The sequence below is a fragment of the Oncorhynchus mykiss genome, chromosome 26, assembly GCF_013265735.2.
Source record: "Oncorhynchus mykiss isolate Arlee chromosome 26, USDA_OmykA_1.1, whole genome shotgun sequence".
NCBI classification, from domain to species: domain Eukaryota; kingdom Metazoa; phylum Chordata; class Actinopteri; order Salmoniformes; family Salmonidae; genus Oncorhynchus; species Oncorhynchus mykiss.
In genome coordinates, this window is record NC_048590.1 from 208070 (window position 1) to 228637 (window position 20568).

The 20568-nt window shown below is 47.1% G+C and overlaps 1 protein-coding gene across 2 annotated transcripts; it reads right to left on the reverse strand.

The window, feature by feature from the left end:
* Window positions 1–1129: 1129 nt before the first annotated feature.
* Window positions 1130–14009, reverse strand: LOC110527040 (WD repeat-containing protein 93). 2 transcript variants are annotated; one of them, XM_036963927.1, is made up of 7 exons: window positions 13567–14009; window positions 12965–13223; window positions 12588–12816; window positions 11675–11739; window positions 8874–8952; window positions 4548–4697; window positions 1130–1371 (listed from the first exon to the last, which is right to left on the reverse strand). In XM_036963927.1, exons 2-7 carry the CDS (start codon window positions 13220–13222, stop codon window positions 1181–1183), a joined length of 972 nt encoding a protein of 323 aa, XP_036819822.1. In that variant the 5' UTR covers window position 13223; window positions 13567–14009; the 3' UTR covers window positions 1130–1180. The 2 variants fall into 2 exon arrangements, with proteins under 2 accessions (XP_036819822.1, XP_036819821.1); XM_036963926.1 differs by having other exon boundaries at window positions 1131–1371; window positions 12965–13226; window positions 13567–14008.
* Between the last annotated feature and the right edge of the window lie 6559 nt (window positions 14010–20568).

The following is a 20568-nucleotide window of genomic DNA, read 5'->3' on the forward strand; positions in this document are numbered from 1 at the left end:
TCCTTACCCGGCCGCCCAGGCCAGATTAATCATCTCATTAGCAATCAACAACTTCCTTACCTGGCCGCCCAGGCCAGATTAATACTCTCATTAGCAATCAACAACTTCCTTACACGGCCGCCCAGGCCAGATTAATCATCTCATTAGCAATCAACAACTTCCTTACCCGGCCGCCCAGGCCAGATTAATCATCTCATTAGCAATCAACAACTTCCTTACCCGGCCGCCCAGGCTTACCTGGCCGCCCAGGCCGCCCATTCAAACTGAGGACCCAGGGCCCTAACAGATCATCAGTAGCTGTCTGGGTATAGTCTGATTCAGACTGAGGACACAGGGCCCTAACAAATCATCAGTAGCTGTCTGGGTATAGTCTGATTCAGACTGAGGACCCAGGGCCCTAACAGATCATCAGTAGCTGTCTGGGTATAGTCTGATTCAGACTGAGGACCCAGGGCCCTAACAGATCATCAGTAGCTGTCTGGGTATAGTCTGATTCAGACTGAGGACCCAGGGCCCTAACAGATCATCAGTAGCTGTCTGGATATAGTCTGATTCAGACTGAGGACCCAGGGCCCTAACAGATCATCAGTAGCTGTCTGGGTATAGTCTGATTCAGACTGAGGACACAGGGCCCTAACAGATCATCAGTAGCTGTCTGGGTATAGTCTGATTCAGACTGGGGACCCAGGGCCCTAACAGATCATCAGTAGCTGTCTGGGTATAGTCTGATTCAGACTGAGGACCCAGGGCCCTAACAGATCATCAGTAGCTGTCTGGGTATAGTCTGATTCAGACTGAGGACCCAGGGCCCTAACAGATCATCAGTAGCTGTCTGGGTATAGTCTGATTCAGACTGAGGACCCAGGGCCCTAACAGATCATCAGTAGCTGTCTGGGTATAGTCTGATTCAGACTGAGGACCCAGGGCCCTAACAGATCATCAGTAGCTGTCTGGGTATAGTCTGATTCAGACTGAGGACCCAGGGCCCTAACAGATCATCAGTAGCTGTCTGGGTATAGTCTGATTCAGACTGAGGACACAGGGCCCTAACAGATCATCAGTAGCTGTCTGGGTATAGTCTGATTCAGACTGAGGACACAGGGCCCTGTCAGGTCTTATTTTCTGTTATCATTACAATTTGAGGATTTTAAGACTAACCACTCTCATTCAACTGTAGTGTTTACCTGGGTCTGTCCTCTGGGTCTGTAGTGTTGCTGGGGTTAGTAACCATGTACTTCCTGTATACAGACTTAAACACAGCGTCCTGGTCCTCCCATTGGCGACTGCTGATCAGGTGGTTCTGTCCTGAGCCAATCACATTGCCGTCCTCGGTCTTCTGCAACACCTCAAATGGACTCTTCATGGTAGAGCCTATCAAATATGACAGACATATTGCCTTCCTGTTATTCTCATGTTGATACAATGTATATCTGTTATTCTCACGTTGAAACAATGTATATCTGTATATATGTATATCGGGGTGGCAGGGTAGCCTAGTGGTTAGAGCGTTGGACTAGTAACCGGAAGGTTGCAAGTTCAAATCCCTGAGCTGACAAGGTACAAATATGTCATTCTGCCCCTGAACAGGCACTTAACCCACTGTTCCTAGGCTAGGCTAACTGACTTGCCTAATTAAATAAATAAATCTGTTATTCTCATGTTGATACACTGTCTTTACAATATATTCTTTAAACTACTGTTTGGTTACCGGGTCGACACCCACAGTCTCAGATCGTTCTGAAATCATTTCTGTTGTTAGAAACAGAGAAGATTAGCATTCCTGCAAATTATTTTGTTGAAATATAATTTGACATCTGATAAATTAAGCTAATTGATTGCAGCCAAATTGGCCTTTTTAATTTATAGGATTCATATAATATTCAATAAATATAGTACCTAACATCCAATTTGGACCAAACTGTTTCTACTAATGAGTCTGACATGAGGAATCCAAAGGAATGGTCAATAGCCACTCAGACCCCACACCCACAACACCCCAACAACGACAATACAGGTTCTGACCCCTAGATGGTGCTGTTCATGCTATTAGGTGGGAAAAGTTTGAAGACCCCTCCAATGTTAAAGGGATTGTTCACCCAAATTGCAAAATGACATTGGTTGTCTAGTGACAAGGTGTGACAGCAACCCATGCTTGGGTTTTTCAGCCACTGTTTTAAGTGCTAACTTCTTAGCATTTGTCGCACAAATTCAATGCAAGTCAATGGTACTTATAATAGCATTTTCATGCTTCATGTTCATTAGAACACTATATAGGTAATAGGGTGCCATTTGGAAGGCTGCCATGTTATACAAACCGTGAGACACAATCCAAAAGAGGTCTCTTCACAGTCCCCAAGTCCAGATCAGACTATGGGAGATGCACAGTACTATATAGAGCCATGACTACATGGAACTCTATTCCACAATACTATATAGAGCCATGACTACATGGAACTCTATTCCACATCAGGTAACTGATGCAGCAGTATAATCAGATTTTAAAAGCAGGTAAAAATACATGTTATGGAACAGCGAGGACTGTGAAGTAACACAAACATAGGCACAGACACATGCATACAAACACGATAACATACGCACTATACACACACACACAAACACGTGGATTTTGCATTGTAGATATGTGGTAGTGGAGTATGGGCCTGAGGGCACACACAGTATGTTGTGAATTCTGTAGTGAATGTATTGAAATGTTTGTATAACTACCTTCATTTTGCCAGACCCCAGGAAGAGTAATGGGGATCCATAATAAATACAAATCATCCTAAAGAATCAAAGAAATTGATTGTGTAACTGTATAATCTGACTTAGATATGAAGCACAAAAATGCTAATATATGTACTGTTGACTTGCATGGGATTTGTGCCGCAAATGCTAAAAAGTTAGCATTTGAAACAGTGGCCAGGTTAACAAAACCAAAGCAAGGGCTGCCATCATACCGCTCCTCCTCTCGCTGGACTACCTCCTCCTGCTCTCCCTGGACTACATCCTCCTCCTCTCACTGGACCTCCTCCTCCTCTCCCTGGACTACCTCCTCCTCCTCTCCCTGGACTGCCTCCTCCTCCTCCTCTCCTTGGACCTCCTCCTCCTCTCCCTGGACCACCTCCTCCTCTCCCTCTCCCTGGACCTCCTCCTCCTCTCCCTGGACCACCACCTCCTCCTCTTCCTGGACCTCCTCCTCCTCTCCCTGGACCTCCTCCTCCTCCCCCTGGACCTCCTCCTCTCCCTGGACCTCCTCCTCCTCCCCCTGGACCTCCTCCTCCTCCTCTCCCTGATCACCTCCTCATCCTCTTCTCCCTGGATCACCTCCTCCTCTCCCTGGACCACCACCCCCTCCTCTCCCTGGACCTCCTCCTCCTCTCCTTGGACCACCTCCTCCTCTCCCTGGACCACCTCCTCCTCTCCCTGGACCTCTTCCTCTCCCTGGACCACCTCCGCCTGCTCTCCCTGGACCTCCTCCTCCCCCTACTCTCCCTGGACCTCCTCCTCCTCCTTCTCTCCCTGGACCTCCTCCTCTCCCTGGACCTCCTCCTCCTCCTCCCCCTGGACCTCCTCCTCCTCCTCCTCCTCGTCCTCCTCTCCCTGGACCTCCTCCTCTCCCTGGACCTCCTCCTCTCCCTGGACCACCTCCTCCTCCTCCTCTCCCTGGACCACCTCCTCCTCCTCTCCCTGGACCACCTCCTCCTCCTCTCCCTGGACCTCCTCCTCTCCCTGGACCTCCTCCTCTCCCTGGACCTCCTCCTCTCCCTGGACCACCTCCTCCTCCTCCTCTCCCTGGACCACCTCCTCCTCCTCTCCCTGGACCACCTCCTCCCCCTGGACCACCTCCTCCTCTCTCTGGACCACCTCCTCCTCCTCTTCCTGGACCACCTCCTCCTCTCCCTGGACCTCCTCCTCTCCCTGGACCACCTCCTCCTCCTCTTCCTGGACCACCTCCTCCTCTCCCTGGACCTCCTCCTCTCCCTGGACCACTTCCTCCTCCTCCTTTCCCTGGACCTCCTCCTCCTCTCCCTGGACCACCTCCTCCTCCTCCTGGACCACCTCTTCCTCCTCTCCCTGGACCACCTCCTCCTCCTCTCCCTGGACCACCACATCCTCCTCTCCCTGGACCACCACCTCCCTGGACCACCAACAACTGATACTATATACTCGTTGTTGGGGTGGGATTGGTGTGGGGGGCGGTCATGGGGGGCGGTCCGTGGATGGATTTTGACCATTTATTTCGATTTCTCATGTCGGACTCATTGTCAGAAATAAAGATGGGTCCAAATTGGATGTTAGGTACTATTTTTATTGAATATTATATGAATCCTATAAATTAAAATAAAATCAATAAGCTTAATTTCTTAGAGATCAAATTATATTTTTATCAAAATAATAATTCAGGAATGCTGAACTTATCTGTTTCTACAACAGAAACTATTTCAGATCGATCTGAGATGGTGGGGGTCATGTCTTGCTGAAATGACATGGAACAACCCTACCGTGATCTGTTAAAGTTTGGTACGACAGTATGTCATGGGAAGTACCTGTGTGAGGTTTAGGTGGTTTGATCTTCATCAGCATGGCGACAGGAGACAGTTTGCCTGTATCTCCTACTCCAGGTGCATGCTGGGACAGCTCTTTCAGCCAGGAGTCTTTAGGGAACCTGTACACCTCTAAACACTGACAACCATTACCTGTTGGGAGACATGAAAATAATATGAGGATTGAATGAAATATTCTAGATGCATACTTAGGACTGGACTAAACAGATGGAAAGGTCTGCATACTTAGGACTGGACTAAACAGATGGAAAGGTCTGCATACTTAGGACTGGACTAAACAGATGGAAAGGCCTGCATACTTAGGACTAAACAGATGAAAAGGCCTGCATACTTAGGACTGGACTAAACAGATGGAAAGGTCTGCATACTGTACTTAGGACTGGACTAAACAGATGAAAAGGCCTGCATACTTAGGACTGGACTAAACAGATGGAAAGGCCTGCATACTTAGGACTGGACTAAACAGATGGAAAGGCCTGCATACTGTACTTAGGACTGGACTAAACAGATGAAAAGGCCTGCATACTTAGGACTAAACAGATGAAAAGGCCTGCATACTGTACTTAGGACTGGACTAAACAGATGAAAAGGCCTGCATACTTAGGACTAAACAGATGAAAAGGTCTGCATACTTAGGACTGGACTAAACAGATGAAAAGGCCTGCATACTTAGGACTAAACAGATGAAAAGGCCTGCATACTTAGGACTGGACTAAACAGATGGAAAGGCCTGCATACTGTACTTAGGACTGGACTAAACAGATGAAAAGGCCTGCATACTGTACTTAGGACTGGACTAAACAGATGAAAAGGCCTGCATACTTAGGACTGGACTAAACAGATCAAAAGGCCTGCATACTGTACTTAGGACTGGACTAAACAGATGGAAAGGCCTGCATACTGTACTTAGGACTGGACTAAACAGATGGAAAGGTCTGCATACTGTACTTAGGACTGGACTAAACAGATGAAAAGGCCTGCATACTGTACTTAGGACTGGACTAAACAGATGAAAAGGCCTGCATACTTAGGACTGGACTAAACAGATCAAAAGGCCTGCATACTTAGGACTGGACTAAACAGATGAAAAGGCCTGCATACTGTACTTAGGACTGGACTAAACAGATGGAAAGGCCTGCATACTGTACTTTGGACTGGACTAAATAGATGGAAAGGCCTGCATACAGACTTAGGACTGGACTAAACCGATGAAAAGGCCTGCATACTTAGGACTGGACTAAACAGATCAAAAGGCCTGCATACTTAGGACTGGACTAAACAGATGAAAAGGCCTGCATACTGTACTTAGGACTGGACTAAACAGATGGAAAGGCCTGCATACTGTACTTTGGACTGGACTAAACAGATGAAAAGGCCTGCATACAGACTTAGGACTGGACTAAACCGATGAAAAGGCCTGCATACTTAGGACTGGACTAAACAGATCAAAAGGCCTGCATACTTAGGACTGGACTAAACAGATGGAAAGGCCTGCATACTGTACTTAGGACTGGACTAAACAGATGGAAAGGCCTGCATACTGTACTTAAGACTGGACTAAACAGATGGAAAGGCCTGCATACTGTACTTAGGACTGGACTAAACAGATGGAAAGGCCTGCATACTGTACTTAAGACTGGACTAAACAGATGGAAAGGCCTGCATACTGTACTTAGGACTGGACTAAACAGATGGAAAGGCCTGCAAACTGTACTTAGGACTGGACTAAACACATGAAAAGGCCTGCATACTGTACTTAGGACTGGACTAAATAGATGGAAAGGCCTGCATACTGTACTTAGGACTGGACTAAATAGATGGAAAGGCCTGCATACTGTACTTAGGACTGGACTAAACAGATGAAAAGGCCTGCATACTGTACTTAGGACTGGACTAAACAGATGGAAAGGCCTGCATACTGTACTTAGGACTGGACTAAACAGATGAAAAGGCCTGCATACTGTACTTAGGACTGGACTAAACAGATGAAAAGGCCTGCATACTTAGGACTGGACTAAACAGATCAAAAGGCCTGCATACTGTACTTAGGACTGGACTAAACAGATGAAAAGGCCTGCATACTTAGGACTGGACTAAACAGATGAAAAGGCCTGCATACTGTACTTAGGACTGGACTAAACAGATGGAAAGGCCTGCATACTGTACTTAAGACTGGACTAAACAGATGGAAAGGCCTGCATACTGTACTTAGGACTGGACTAAACAGATGGAAAGGCCTGCATACTGTACTTAAGACTGGACTAAACAGATGGAAAGGCCTGCATACTGTACTTAAGACTGGACTAAACAGATGGAAAGGCCTGCATACTGTACTTAGGACTGGACTAAACAGATGAAAAGGCCTGCATACTTAGGACTAAACAGATGAAAAGGCCTGCATACTTAGGACTGGACTAAACAGATGGAAAGGCCTGCATACTGTACTTAGGACTGGACTAAACAGATGAAAAGGCCTGCATACTTAGGACTGGACTAAACAGATCAAAAGGCCTGCATACTTAGGACTGGACTAAACAGATGAAAAGGCCTGCATACTGTACTTAGGACTGGACTAAACAGATGAAAAGGCCTGCATACTTAGGACTGGACTAAACAGATCAAAAGGCCTGCATACTTAGGACTGGACTAAACAGATGAAAAGGCCTGCATACTGTACTTAGGACTGGACTAAACAGATGGAAAGGCCTGCATACTGTACTTAAGACTGGACTAAACAGATGGAAAGGCCTGCATACTGTACTTAGGACTGGACTAAACAGATGGAAAGGCCTGCATACTGTACTTAAGACTGGACTAAACAGATGGAAAGGCCTGCATACTGTACTTAGGACTGGACTAAACAGATGGAAAGGCCTGCAAACTGTACTTAGGACTGGACTAAACACATGAAAAGGCCTGCATACTGTACTTAGGACTGGACTAAACAGATGGAAAGGCCTGCATACTGTACTTAAGACTGGACTAAACAGATGGAAAGGCCTGCATACTGTACTTAGGACTGGACTAAACAGATGGAAAGGCCTGCATACTGTACTTAAGACTGGACTAAACAGATGGAAAGGCCTGCATACTGTACTTAGGACTGGACTAAACAGATGGAAAGGCCTGCAAACTGTACTTAGGACTGGACTAAACACATGAAAAGGCCTGCATACTGTACTTAGGACCGGACTAAACAGATGGAAAGGCCTGCATACTGTACTTAGGACTGGACTAAACAGATGGAAAGGCCTGCATACTTAGGACTAAACAGATGAAAAGGCCTGCATACTTAGGACTGGACTAAACAGATGGAAAGGCCTGCATACTGTACTTAGGACTGGACTAAACAGATGAAAAGGCCTGCATACTTAGGACTGGACTAAACAGATCAAAAGGCCTGCATACTGTACTTAGGACTGGACTAAACAGATGAAAAGGCCTGCATACTGTACTTAGGACTGGACTAAACAGATGAAAAGGCCTGCATACTTAGGACTGGACTAAACAGATCAAAAGGCCTGCATACTGTACTTAGGACTGGACTAAACAGATGAAAAGGCCTGCATACTTAGGACTGGACTAAACAGATGAAAAGGCCTGCATACTGTACTTAGGACTGGACTAAACAGATGGAAAGGCCTGCATACTGTACTTAAGACTGGACTAAACAGATGGAAAGGCCTGCATACTGTACTTAGGACTGGACTAAACAGATGGAAAGGCCTGCATACTGTACTTAAGACTGGACTAAACAGATGGAAAGGCCTGCATACTGTACTTAGGACTGGACTAAACAGATGGAAAGGCCTGCAAACTGTACTTAGGACTGGACTAAACACATGAAAAGGCCTGCATACTGTACTTAGGACTGGACTAAACAGATGGAAAGGCCTGCATACTTAGGACTGGACTAAACAGATGGAAAGGCCTGCATACTGTACTTAGGACTGGACTAAACATATGGAAAGGCCTGCATACTGTACTTAGGACTGGACTAAACAGATGGAAAGGACTGCATACCTAGGACTAACTATCACTTCCGTCACTCGTCAATCTTTTGAACTGTTGGGAAGCCAGGTGCCAGGACACTTGACTTGTAACTCCACTAGAAACAATATTGTTTATACTCATACCACAGATAATCAATAAATTACTGTGTTGTGTAATTTAATATTCAGGATGGTGTATTCATCATTATGCAGATGAGATGTGACCATGATCTGTGTAATTTAATATTCAGGATGGTGTATTCATCATTATGCAGATGAGGTGTGACCATGATCTGTGTTGTGTAATAAACCTTACAGCTGATGGTAGCAGCTCCGTAGTCTCCTCCTCTGGACAGTTCAAACTTCACACAGACACTTCTCTGGTTGAGGTCATCCTGGTCACATTAAAAGGTTCATGATAAGATATAATCTAATGATAACTGGGATGAAACCAACTAGACAAACTATGTCCATTGCCTTCCACCTCAGACTCTGCAATCACCCGCCAATCACTGACAGGGACCTTGCTATCTGGGATTCTTGGGACGTCCCCATTGAAGTTTACATTTACCCCATTTAGCAGACGCTCTTATCCTGAGCTGCTTCCAAGAGTAGTTTGGGTCAATTACATATTTTCTTTCTTCAACTAGTCACCTTGACCGCTGAGTCATCGTAATCTCCTCCTACTCTGTACATGAATGGCGCTGATGCATTGGTAGTACCCACCTTGCTAATGACAGGGCCTATTGTCTATTGTCCCTCCATCAGGACCTAATGGCCTGGTACTCAGGGCTATATTGTCCCTCCATCAGGTCCCTAATGGTCTGGTATTCAGGGGTCTATTGTCCCTCCATCAGGTCCTAATGGCCTGGTACTCAGGGCTATATTGTCCCTCCATCAGGTCCCTAATGGTCTGGTACTCAGGGCTCTATTGTCCCAGTAATCACTCTGACATCAATGCAAATGAAATCGAAAAATCGCATCAAACCCTTGTCATCAAAACAGTATCATACTTTTAAAATTAAATTAGGCTACATTGTTTGAACTCACTGTGATTGATCAATTTGAAGAAATAACTTCAACAGGTTGAAACTGAGTGGAAAACATGGTCATTGGATGTTGTTTCAAAGGCAAACAACTACATGGACAGCCTTTCTAAGGTGATGATTCATTCAAAGCATTTAAGATGCTGCATGTAGAACACCAATCTGCATATTAGACCTGATGCATACTCCTCAGGCCTTTACATGAGCCCAAGCTGATGAGTACTCCTCAGGTCTATACATGAGCCCAAGCTGATGAGTACTCCTCGGCCTATACATGAGCCCAAGCTGATGAGTACTCCTTGGCCTATACATGAGCCCAAGCTGATGAGTACTCCTCAGGCCTATACATGAGCCCAAGCTGATGAGTACTCCTCGGCCTATACATGAGCCCAAGCTGATGAGTACTCCTCGGCCTATACATGAGCCCAAGCTGATGAGTACTCCTCGGCCTATACATGAGCCCAAGCTGATGAGTACTCCTCAGGCCTATACATGAGCCCAAGCTGATGAGTACTCCTCAGGCCTATACATGAGCCCAAGCTGATGAGTACTCCTCAGGCCTATACATGAGACCAAGCTGATGAGTACTCCTCGGCCTATACATGAGCCCAAGCTGATGAGTACTCCTCAGGCCTATACATGAGCGCAAGCTGATGAGTACTCCTCGGCCTATACATGAGCCCAACCTGATGAGTACTCCTCGGCCTATACATGAGCCCAAGCTGATGAGTACTCCTCGGCCTATACATGAGCCCAAGCTGATGAGTACTCCTCGGCCTATACATGAGCCCAAGCTGATGAGTACTCCTCGGCCTATACATGAGTCCAAGCTCAAATCAAATCTATTTGTCACATACACATGGTTAGCGGATGTTAATGCGAGTGTAGCGAAATGCTTGTTCTTCTAGTTCCGACAATGCAGTAATAACCAACGAGTAATCTAACTAACAATTCCAAAACTACTACCTTACCAGAGGTATGTGGCAGGGTCTACTGGACATTGGCGACATGAGCCCAAGCTGTACTCCTCGGCCTATACATGAGCGCAAGCTGATGTGTACTCCTCGGGCCTATACATGAGCCCAAGCTGATGAGTACTCCTCAGGTCTATACATGAGCCCAAGCTGATGAGTACTCCTCAGGCCTATACATGAGCTCAAGCTGATGAGTACTCCTCAGGCCTATACATGAGCCCAAGCTGATGAGTACTCCTCGGCCTATACATGAGCCCAAGCTGATGAGTACTCCTCTGGCCTATACATGAGCCCAAGCTGATGAGTACTCCTCTGGCCTATACATGAGCCCAAGCTGATGAGTACTCCTCGGCCTATACATGAGCCCAAGCTGATGAGTACTCCTCGACCTATACATGAGCCCAAGCCCCCCAAAAATTACAGGATTTAATAAAATGATTGTGCTGTTATATAATAGCCTACCGCATATTACACTTTGCAGAAAAACATCAAAAATGCTATTCTGTTCTCCTGAAATACCTTTACTCTTCATATCATAATGTTTCTTTAGACCTGTCTAAAATAAATTATAGATATTAAATGGACTTTTCTTAAAAAAGGTGCACATCAGCGGCTTGTATGCGTGGAGGCCTGGAGATGCTACATGTGTTTATGTTAATTAAAGGTGAATTACCGTAAGCCCGGCAGTCATTTGCATGACAGTTACCGGCTGACAAAATGTAATGACTGCCACAGCCCTAGTCCCAAGGATTCCGGATAGCACTAACCTCACTCACACCTGTGAGCTACATACTCCTTTATCTAGCCTTGCTGGTGCTCAAAGTACCTTCTGAATGCTGCCCCCTAATGGTGGGATGTTATAATGGAAAACTGACTAACTGAATTCCTAACAATAACATATTGCGATAAAAACAAAACTGAATCAAAATGGTCATTAAATAATGATTTATTTTTTACTTAACCCTTATTTTACCAGATCAGTTGACTGAGAACACTCATTTCCAGCAACGACCTGGGGAACATTTACAGGGGAGAGGATAGAGGAGGGATGGAGGGGGGATGAATGAGCCAATGGAAAAAATAAAGACCAAACTTACTGTTTCATTCATGACTTTTATCAGGTGGCTGGTTTCTGAGTAATAAGCAAACAGTCTGGCAACACCTACAGTCAGATGAGGAGGTGTAAGAGGAAGAAGTAGAGGAAGAGGGGAAGGAGGTGAGGAGTTGGAGGAAGAGGAGATGGATAAGGGAGAGGAGGTGGGTGAGGAATTGGTAGAAGAGGAAGGAGAGGAGATGGATGAGGGAGAGGAGGAGGTGGGTGAGGAGTTCATAGAAGAGGAGGGAGAGGAGATGGATGAGGGAGAGGAGGAGGTGGGTGAGGAGATAGAAAGAACAACTAGAATAGTTTTGGTGTTACCCATAGACATACAATATAATAGTGTATTTCTGTGGTGTTACCCATAGACATATGATATAATAGTGTAATTCTGTGGTGTTACCATAGACATATGATATAATAGTGTAATTCTGTGGTGTTACCATAGACATATGATATAATAGTGTAATTCTGTGGTGTTACCATAGACATATGGTATAATACTGTAATTATGTGGTGTTACCATAGACATATGATATAATAGTGTAATTCTGTGGTGTTACCATAGACATATGGTATAATACTGTAATTATGTGGTGTTACCATAGACATATGATATAATAGTGTAATTATGTGGTGTTACCATAGACATATGATATAATAGTGTTCTGTTTAAATGTGTGGTGTTACCCATAGTCATATGATATAATAGTGTAATTCTGTGGTGTTACCATAGACATATGATATAATAATGTTCTGTTTAAATGTGTGGTGTTACCCATAGTCATATGATATAATAGTGTAATTCTGTGGTGTTACCATAGACATATGATATAATAATGTTCTGTTTAAATGTGTGGTGTTACCCATAGACATATGATATAATAGTGTTCTGTTTAAATGTGTGGTGTTACCCATATCATCCAGGGATGCCAGCAGGTAGACCATCTCCCCCAGACAGGTGATGTGAAGAGAGGTGATCTCTACCTGGTCCTCCTGCCATACTGGCACACAGTAGGGAGAGGAAGAGGAGGAGGTGGTGATACCCTGAGGCTGAGCCATAACAGACAGCCCGTGGGGGTGACCCAGGAAGATGTACCTGCCATCCTCAGAGCAGGCCACGCAGTTGGTCCTCACAGGGAGCTGAGAACAAACACAGGATATGTGTTGGACTATCATGTGGTGAACACAATTAGACTGGGTTTTATGCATCAAGTTTCATCATGTCAATAACATAACAGAAGTTTATAAGGCTAAAAGAAGATAAATGAGAAAATATATGGGTTAGTACCTTTACGTCCCCTGAGACCTGCATAACGGGTATAGTTTTAATAGCTTGCTCTGTGACCCTGACAGTTTCTCTCTGTGAGATGAAGTCCCATGCCCTGTCTACAAGTCTGTCCAGGACCTTGTCTATCATTCTGAACGGCTGGGGAAGCTGGTCCTGGAGTTGATCCGGGTCACTCAGGAACAACTCCTCGTCATCACCGTGGCTGCTGTCGGGGGGCTCGGGGATATCTGCAGGCCCTTTTCTGATGTATACTGGCATCCTGCTGAGAAAGCGGATATGTCGTAATGTCATCAATACCTGGGAAGGTTAAATACTGATGTCATCATACCCCTTTTGATCGATCAACCAATCAAGAGTGTTCTGACTTAACATTGATTGGAAAGTTTTCTTACCCGAGTTGCTAGCTAGTGTCGTTTGTCTCCTTATTAGCTAACGTTACGTTAGCATCAGTGGCATTGGAAACAAACATTGTGAAGCTTTACACACAGACTTTTCTCAAGACTCTTCTGACAAGAGACACAGAAGTACTTGCTAGTTAATATACTGTCGACACAAAATAAAATTACATTTGGCTTCATTGTTCACTTTGAAGTTACTATTACCTTTCACGTCAGAAATTGGATAACCAAAGCCCGTCCTTAACATATGATCCTTGCTAATTTGGATCTTCGGGACATCCCCAGTTGAAGTTGAAAATGATCCCGTAAAGCACTGACCTTGCAACACATTTCTTTCCGGTGAGTTGTGTAGAGTCGTCATGACAACAACGCCTCCCTTTACTCTGCTGCGTGGAACCAACCGTCATGCGCTCAAGCGAACTGGCTACCGAGAGAGATAACTAGAGATATAACTGGCTACCGAGAGAGATAACTGGCTACAGAGAGAGATAACTGGCTAACGAGAGAGATAACTGGCTACCGTGAGACAACCGTTCACTGACCATTTTACTCGCCCTAGCAGAGCTGGTTAGGCTGGTTTCATGTTATCCAGAGCGTAGGTGACTGCAACTGTGATGCTGGCAACAATGTATGTTTTGCCAACGTTTACTGACACCGGGCGTATTCAACAGGTGTTGAGAGACCGAGGTAAAGACAGTTTCAGGTTGGATATTCGAAGGATATTCGCCTGTAGTTTTCCTTACGTCCAGCAACAGCAGTTAGGGACCGTCAACATAGTGACAAATCACATTTTTCAAATTTCAATAGCTCTTTAACCATTACTCCAAACACTTTCAAAACTGGTTGTAGCTAACCCGATGGCATAGACACACACTGCACACGCTTCAGTTTGTCCATTTTCATCTCACAGGGGTTTACATGCATTTTTCAAAATGTAAAATTTCAATAGCTCCTTGGTCATGTGACCTAATGTCCGCTGACTACCCTTCTATTTTGCACACTCTTGTTTGTGTACTGTAAAATCACGAGGTGTAACATACATTTTTCATAGTTTCAAATTTGCAAAAGCCCCTTGGTCATGTCAATTGCACACCTAAGAAGCATGCAGTGGATATGCACCCATATTACATAACCTCTAGTCATGTATCTTCTATATTGTTGTAACGTAAACTCGTACATCGCCTTGGTCCGTACAATTGCCCTTATTTTAGCGCCCCAAAAACGTAATACTTCCAGATCACTGTAATGTCAATACCATTGTAAAGCACAATTTCTCCCCTTTCCAACAAAATCAATTACATGACCTAAACTCTGCCCGTTTCTGCATAATTCAAGCAGGCAATGAGCCCTGTCTGGTCTTTTTAAAAATGGCGGGTGGGGAAGCGAAACTAATGCGTGATAGTGAGAAGGACAGATGTCGTGTGGGAAAATAGCTTTTTTCACTAGATCTGTCCAACTTATCACCTTATCGCCTCTAAAATGTAAATAAAACACTATAAATAGTTTATATAATGTGTCATTACATACCTATTTGAACGTTTGTGTCGAATTTGAATCGGGTTTTAGGGCAGTGCCAAAGTGATCTTAGAAGTAAACAGCGGCTTTGAGAATGATGATCGCATGCAATTATGAAGCAAAACATGACTAGGTATCCCCCCCTTACTTACTGTCCATTTCTTGTTTTTAAAGGATGATAGAAGTGCTACACCTGGTGGAGAGAGATTGTAAGACAGAAATAGTTGCTTTATGCGTGCTGTACGTTACGACATGACACGTCAAGATGTAACGGAAGGTCAGTTTTTTCAACTTTTCTCCAGTACTATGGAACCATTACCATGTCGATCAACACTTGAATAGAAACGTAGTTCACGCCCCCGATTTTGAAGTCAACACAGTCGCTACAGTCCCATTAGTTTTCTTTGTAGCCTCGTTTGAATGTCGCGGTTAAGCACGTTTGTATGGAATGGGGTGAGTTTACGTTACATTAATATTAGTTTGAAAATTAGGGGGTTCAGTCCAGTGTTGTGTTTACCCTTTTCTTTAGTATTTATCCATAATAATTGGTAGTTCTAAGTACTTGTCACGTTCTGACCTCTATTTCCTTTGTTTTTGTATTTATTTAGTATGGTCAGGGCGTGAGTTGGGTGGGCAGTCTATGTTTGTTTTTCTATGTTTTGGTCTAGTTCTATGTTCGGCCTGATATGGTTCTCAATCAGAGGCTGGTGTTCGTCATTGTCTCTGATTGGGAACCATATTTAGGTAGCCTGGGTTTCACTGTGTGTTTGTGGGTGATTGTTCCTGTCTTTGTGTTTACACCAGATTGGGCTGTTTTGAGTTCTCACGTTTCTTGTTTTCGTTAGTTTGTTCATGTATAGTGTCTTCATTAAACTACAATGAACAACCACCACGCTGCGTTTTGGTCCGCCTCTACTCCACAACAAGAGAATCACCCACCACAACAGGACCAAGCGGTGTGGTAATGGGCAAAGGAGAAAGCAGCAGCAGGAGCAGCGCGAGGAGGTATGGACATGGGAGGACGAATTAGACGGTAAAGGACCTTGGGCTCAGCCAGGAGAGTATCGCCGCCCCAAGGAAGAACGGGAGGCGGCGAAAGCGGAGAGGCGCTGGTATGAGGAGGCAGCGCGGCGTCGTGGATGGAAGCCCGGGAGTCAGCCCCAAAAATTTATTGGGGGGGGGCTAACAGGGAGTATGGCTACGCCAGGTAGGAGACCTGAGCCAACTTCCTGTGGTTACCGGTGGGCTAGAGAGACCGGGCAGGCACCGTGTTATGCTGTGGAGCGCACGGTGTCCCCAGTGCGGGTGCACAGCCCGGTGCGGTACATTCCAGCTCCGCGTATCGGCCGGGCTAGAGTGGGCATCGAGCCAAGTGCCATGAAGCCGGCTCTGCGCATCTGGTCTCCAGTGCGTCTCCTTGGGCCGGCTTACATGGCACCAGCCTTGCGCACGGTGTCCCCGGTTCGCCTGCATAGCCCAGTGCGGGCTATTCCACCTCGCCGCACTGGCAGGGCGACCGGGACCATTCAACCGGGTAAGGTTGGGCAGGCTCGGTGCTCAAGAGCTCCAGTGCGCCTGCACGGCCCGGTCTATCCGTCACCACCTCCACACCCCAGCCCTCCGGTGGCAGCTCCCCGTACCAGGCTGTCTCTCCGGCCCATCCGTCCAGAGCCTTCCTCCTCTCCAGCGCTGCCGGAGCCTCCCGCCTGTCCGGCGCCTCTGCCGGAGCCTCCCGTCTGTCCGGCGCCTCTGCCGGAGCCTCCCGTCTGTCCGGCGCCTCTGCCGGAGCCTCCCGCCTGTCCGGCGCCTCTGCCGGAGCCTCCCGCCTGTCCGGCGCCGCTGCCGGAGCCTCCCGCCTGTCCGGCGCCGCTGCCGGAGCCTCCCGCCTGTCCGGCGCCTCTGCCGGAGCCTCCCGCCTGTCCGGCGCCTCTGCCGGAGCCTCCCGCCTGTCCGGCGCCTCTGCCGGAGCCTCCCGCCTGTCCGGCGCCTCTGCCGGAGCCTCCCGCCTGTCCGGCGCCTCTGCCGGAGCTTCCCGTCTGCCCGGCGCCTCTGCCAGAGCTTCGCGTCTGCCCGGCGCCATCGGAGCTTCCCGTCTGCCCAGCGCCGCCAGCGCCGCCAGCGCCGCCCGTCTGCCCAGCGCCGCCCGTCTGCCCAGCGCCGCCAGTGCCGCCCGTCTGCCCAGCGCCGCCAGTGCCGCCCGTCTGCCCAGCGCCGCCAGTGCCGCCCGTCTGCCCAGCGCCGCCAGTGCCGCCCGTCTGCCAGGAGCCGCCAATGCCGCCCGTCAGCCAGGGGCCGCCAGTGCCGCCAGTCAGCCAGGGGCCGCCAGTGCCGCCAGTCAGCCAGGGGCCGCCAGTGCCGCCAGTCAGCCAGGGGCCGCCAGTGCCGCCAGTCAACCAGGGGCCACCAGTGCCGCCAGTCAGCCCAGCGCCAGCGCCGCCAGTCAACCAGGGGCCGCCAGTGCCGCCAGTCAGCCAGGGGCCGCCAGTCAGCCAGGGGCCGCTAGAGCCCCTCCGCCCGGAGCAGCTGTCCCTCTGTCCCGAGCAGCTGTCCCTCTGTCCCGAGCAGCTGTCCCTCTGTCCCGAGCAGCTGTCCCTCTGTCCCGAGCAGCTGTCCCTCTGTCCCGAGCAGCTGTCCCTCTGTCCCGAGAAGCTGCCCCTCTGTCCCAAGCAGCCCCTCTGTCCAGTGGGGTCATTGAAAGGGGTGGGCATGGTGAGTAAGCCACGGAGGCGGACAATAAGGCGGACTGAGACAATGGCGAAGTGGGGTCCGCGTCCCGCGCCAGAGCCGCCACCGCGGACAGACGCCCACCCAGACCCTCCCCTATAGGTCAAGGTTTTGCGGCCGGAGTCCGCACCTTTGGGGGGGGGTCCTGTCACGTTCTGACCTCTATTTCCTTTGTTTTTGTATTTATTTAGTATGGTCAGGGCGTGAGTTGGGTGGGCAGTCTATGTTTGTTTTTCTATGTTTTGGTCTAGTTCTATGTTCGGCCTGATATGGTTCTCAATCAGAGGCAGGTGTTCGTCATTGTCTCTGATTGGGAACCATATTTAGGTAGCCTGGGTTTCACTGTGTGTTTGTGGGTGATTGTTCCTGTCTTTGTGTTTACACCAGATTGGGCTGTTTTGAGTTCTCACGTTTCTTGTTTTCGTTAGTTTGTTCATGTATAGTGTCTTCATTAAACTACAATGAACAACCACCACGCTGCGTTTTGGTCCGCCTCTACTCCACAACAAGAGAACCGTTACAGTACTTATTTTCCCAGTTTTTTATTTTTCCACAGTATTTAACAGTGGTACACAATAGGACAGAGACAGATAATATCTCCTTTCGTCGTTAATATCAACCATAAAGGAAAAGGGCAAAGTACGAGAGTCATGCTAATAATTGTCCAAAGCAGGGATGGAGAGTGAGCTGGTGAGGTAGTCTGGACAATACATATACTGAACAGGGATGGAGAGTGAGCTGGTGAGGTAGTCTGGTCAATACATGTAACCACAGTAATGGGGGCCAGTAAATCAATGAATAAAAATGGAATATTGACAAATTAAACAGAAATTGTAGACCTTTAATCTTTTCCAACATGTCAACAGACACTTAACTTCAATTAAGCATGAAACATTTCACAATGTTAACTTTCTCTTTATCCCTGGTTGATGTACATTTCAGAGCCTCTTCAGTGTGGATGGGGCATAGCATACGTTTTCAACAACAAAGACTGCACTTCCAGTTTGTGTTATTTCCTATGTTGAACCCTTTTGTCTTCATTCCTAGTTACAGCACATGGAACCACCGTTGGCATGCAAAACATCCAATCAAAACAAAGCGGAACACGTTATAAATAATATCAAATATTAATGCAGTATGACGAATTACAAATTATCCATCCATTGTGTTATATCGTGAATTGTCTGACATGCCGTTACTGTTGTCAAAAGATTATAAACATGTTAAATAAAGTTACTAACCCAGTCAGTCTTTGGGCCACATCCAGGTTCTTTATCAGTGGCACACATGAAGCAGTTGTTGGCTTTGTTGAACTCCGAAATCATAGGTATGAACTGAACATATGGCTGTCCCAACTACATAAAAATAAAGAATTCACATTTACTTTGTCATTACATACCAGACATTTTTAGTATATCCTCAGCCATTTATTTTTGCAGTTGCTCCATGTGTTTTTGAAGGTTCCATATCAATTTGGGAGGGGATGTTGGGGAAGTTCTGTGCAACTTCCTTGGCCATCTACACCAACAAATAAAATAGAGTTTTTGACCTATACAATAGCGATACTATATACAGGGGAGTACCGGTACAGGGGCACCGGTTAGTTGAGGTAATTGAGGTAATATGTACATGTAGGTAGAGTTATTAAAGTGACTGTATACATGATAACAACAGAGAGTAGCAGCGGTGTAAAAGAGGAGGGGGGTGGCATTGCAAATAGTCTGGGTAGCCATTTGATTAGATGTTCAGGAGTCTTATGGCTTGGATGTAGAAGCTGTTTAGAAGCCTCTTGGACCTAGACTTGGCGCTCCAGTACCGCTTGCCGTGCGGTAGCAGAGAGAACAGTCTATGACTAGGATGGCTGGAGTCTTTGACAATTTTTAGGGCCTTCCTCTGACACCGCCTGGTATAGATGTCCTGGATGGCAGGGAGCTTTGCCCCAGTGATGTACTGGGCCGTATGCACTACGCTCTGTAGTGCCTTGCGGTCGGAGGCCGAGCAGTTGCCATACCAGACGGTGATGCAACCAGGATGCTCTCGATTGTGCAGCTGTAGAACCTTTTGAGGATCTGAGGACCCATGCCAAATCTTTTCAGTTTCCTGAGGGGAAATAGGTTTTGTTGTGCCCTCTTCACAACTGTCTTGGTGTGCTTGGACCATGTTAGTTTGTTGGTGATATGGACACCAAGGAACTTGAAGCTCTCAACCTGCTTCACTACAGCTCCGTCGATGAGAATGGGGGTGTGCTCTGTCCTCTTTTTCCTGTAGTCCACAATCATCTCCTTTGTCTTGATCACGTTGAGGGAGAGGTTGTTGTCCTGGCCCCCACGGCCAGGTCTCTGACCTCCTCCCTATAGTCTCATCGTTGTCGGTGATCAGGCCTACCACTGTTGTCATCTGCAAACTTAATGGTGTTGGAGTCATACCTGGCCGTGCAGTCATGAGTGAACAAGGAGTACAGGAGGGGACTGAGCACGCACCGCTGAGAGACCCCTGTGTTGAGGATCAGCTTGCCGGATGTGTTGTTACCTACCCTTACCAACTGGGGGCGGCCCGTCAGGAAGTCCAGGATCCAGTTGCAGAGGGAGGTGTTTAGTCCCAGGGTCCTTAGCTTAGTGATGAGCTTTGACGGCACTATGGTGTTGAACGCTGAGCTGTAGTCAATGAATAGCATTCTCACGCAGATGTTCCTTTTGTCCATGTGGGAAAGGGCAGTGTGGAGTGCAAAGAGATTGCATCATCTGTGGATCTGTTATGGTGGTATGCAAATTGGAGTGGGTCTAGGGTTTCTGGGATGATGGTGTTGATGTGAGCCATGACCAGCCTTTCAATGCACTTCATCGCTACAGACGTGAGTGCTACAGGTCGGTAGTCATTTAGGCAGGTTACCTTAGTCCCTGTGCCCAAGAACACTAGGGTGGTCTGCTTAAAACGTGTTGGTTTTACAGTCTCGGACAGGGACAGGTT

Coding starts and splice junctions, on each gene's coding strand:
- LOC110527040 (XM_036963927.1), bottom strand. CDS start 13,222: ATGCCAGTATACATCAGAAAAGGGCCTGCAGATATCCCCGAGCCCCCC. Junction 11,740..12,587: donor GGCATCCCTGGATGATATGG/GTAACACCACAC, acceptor ATCTGACTGTAG/GTGTTGCCAGACTGTTTGCT. Junction 8,953..11,674: donor TAAAAGTCATGAATGAAACA/GTAAGTTTGGTC, acceptor TAATGTGACCAG/GATGACCTCAACCAGAGAAG.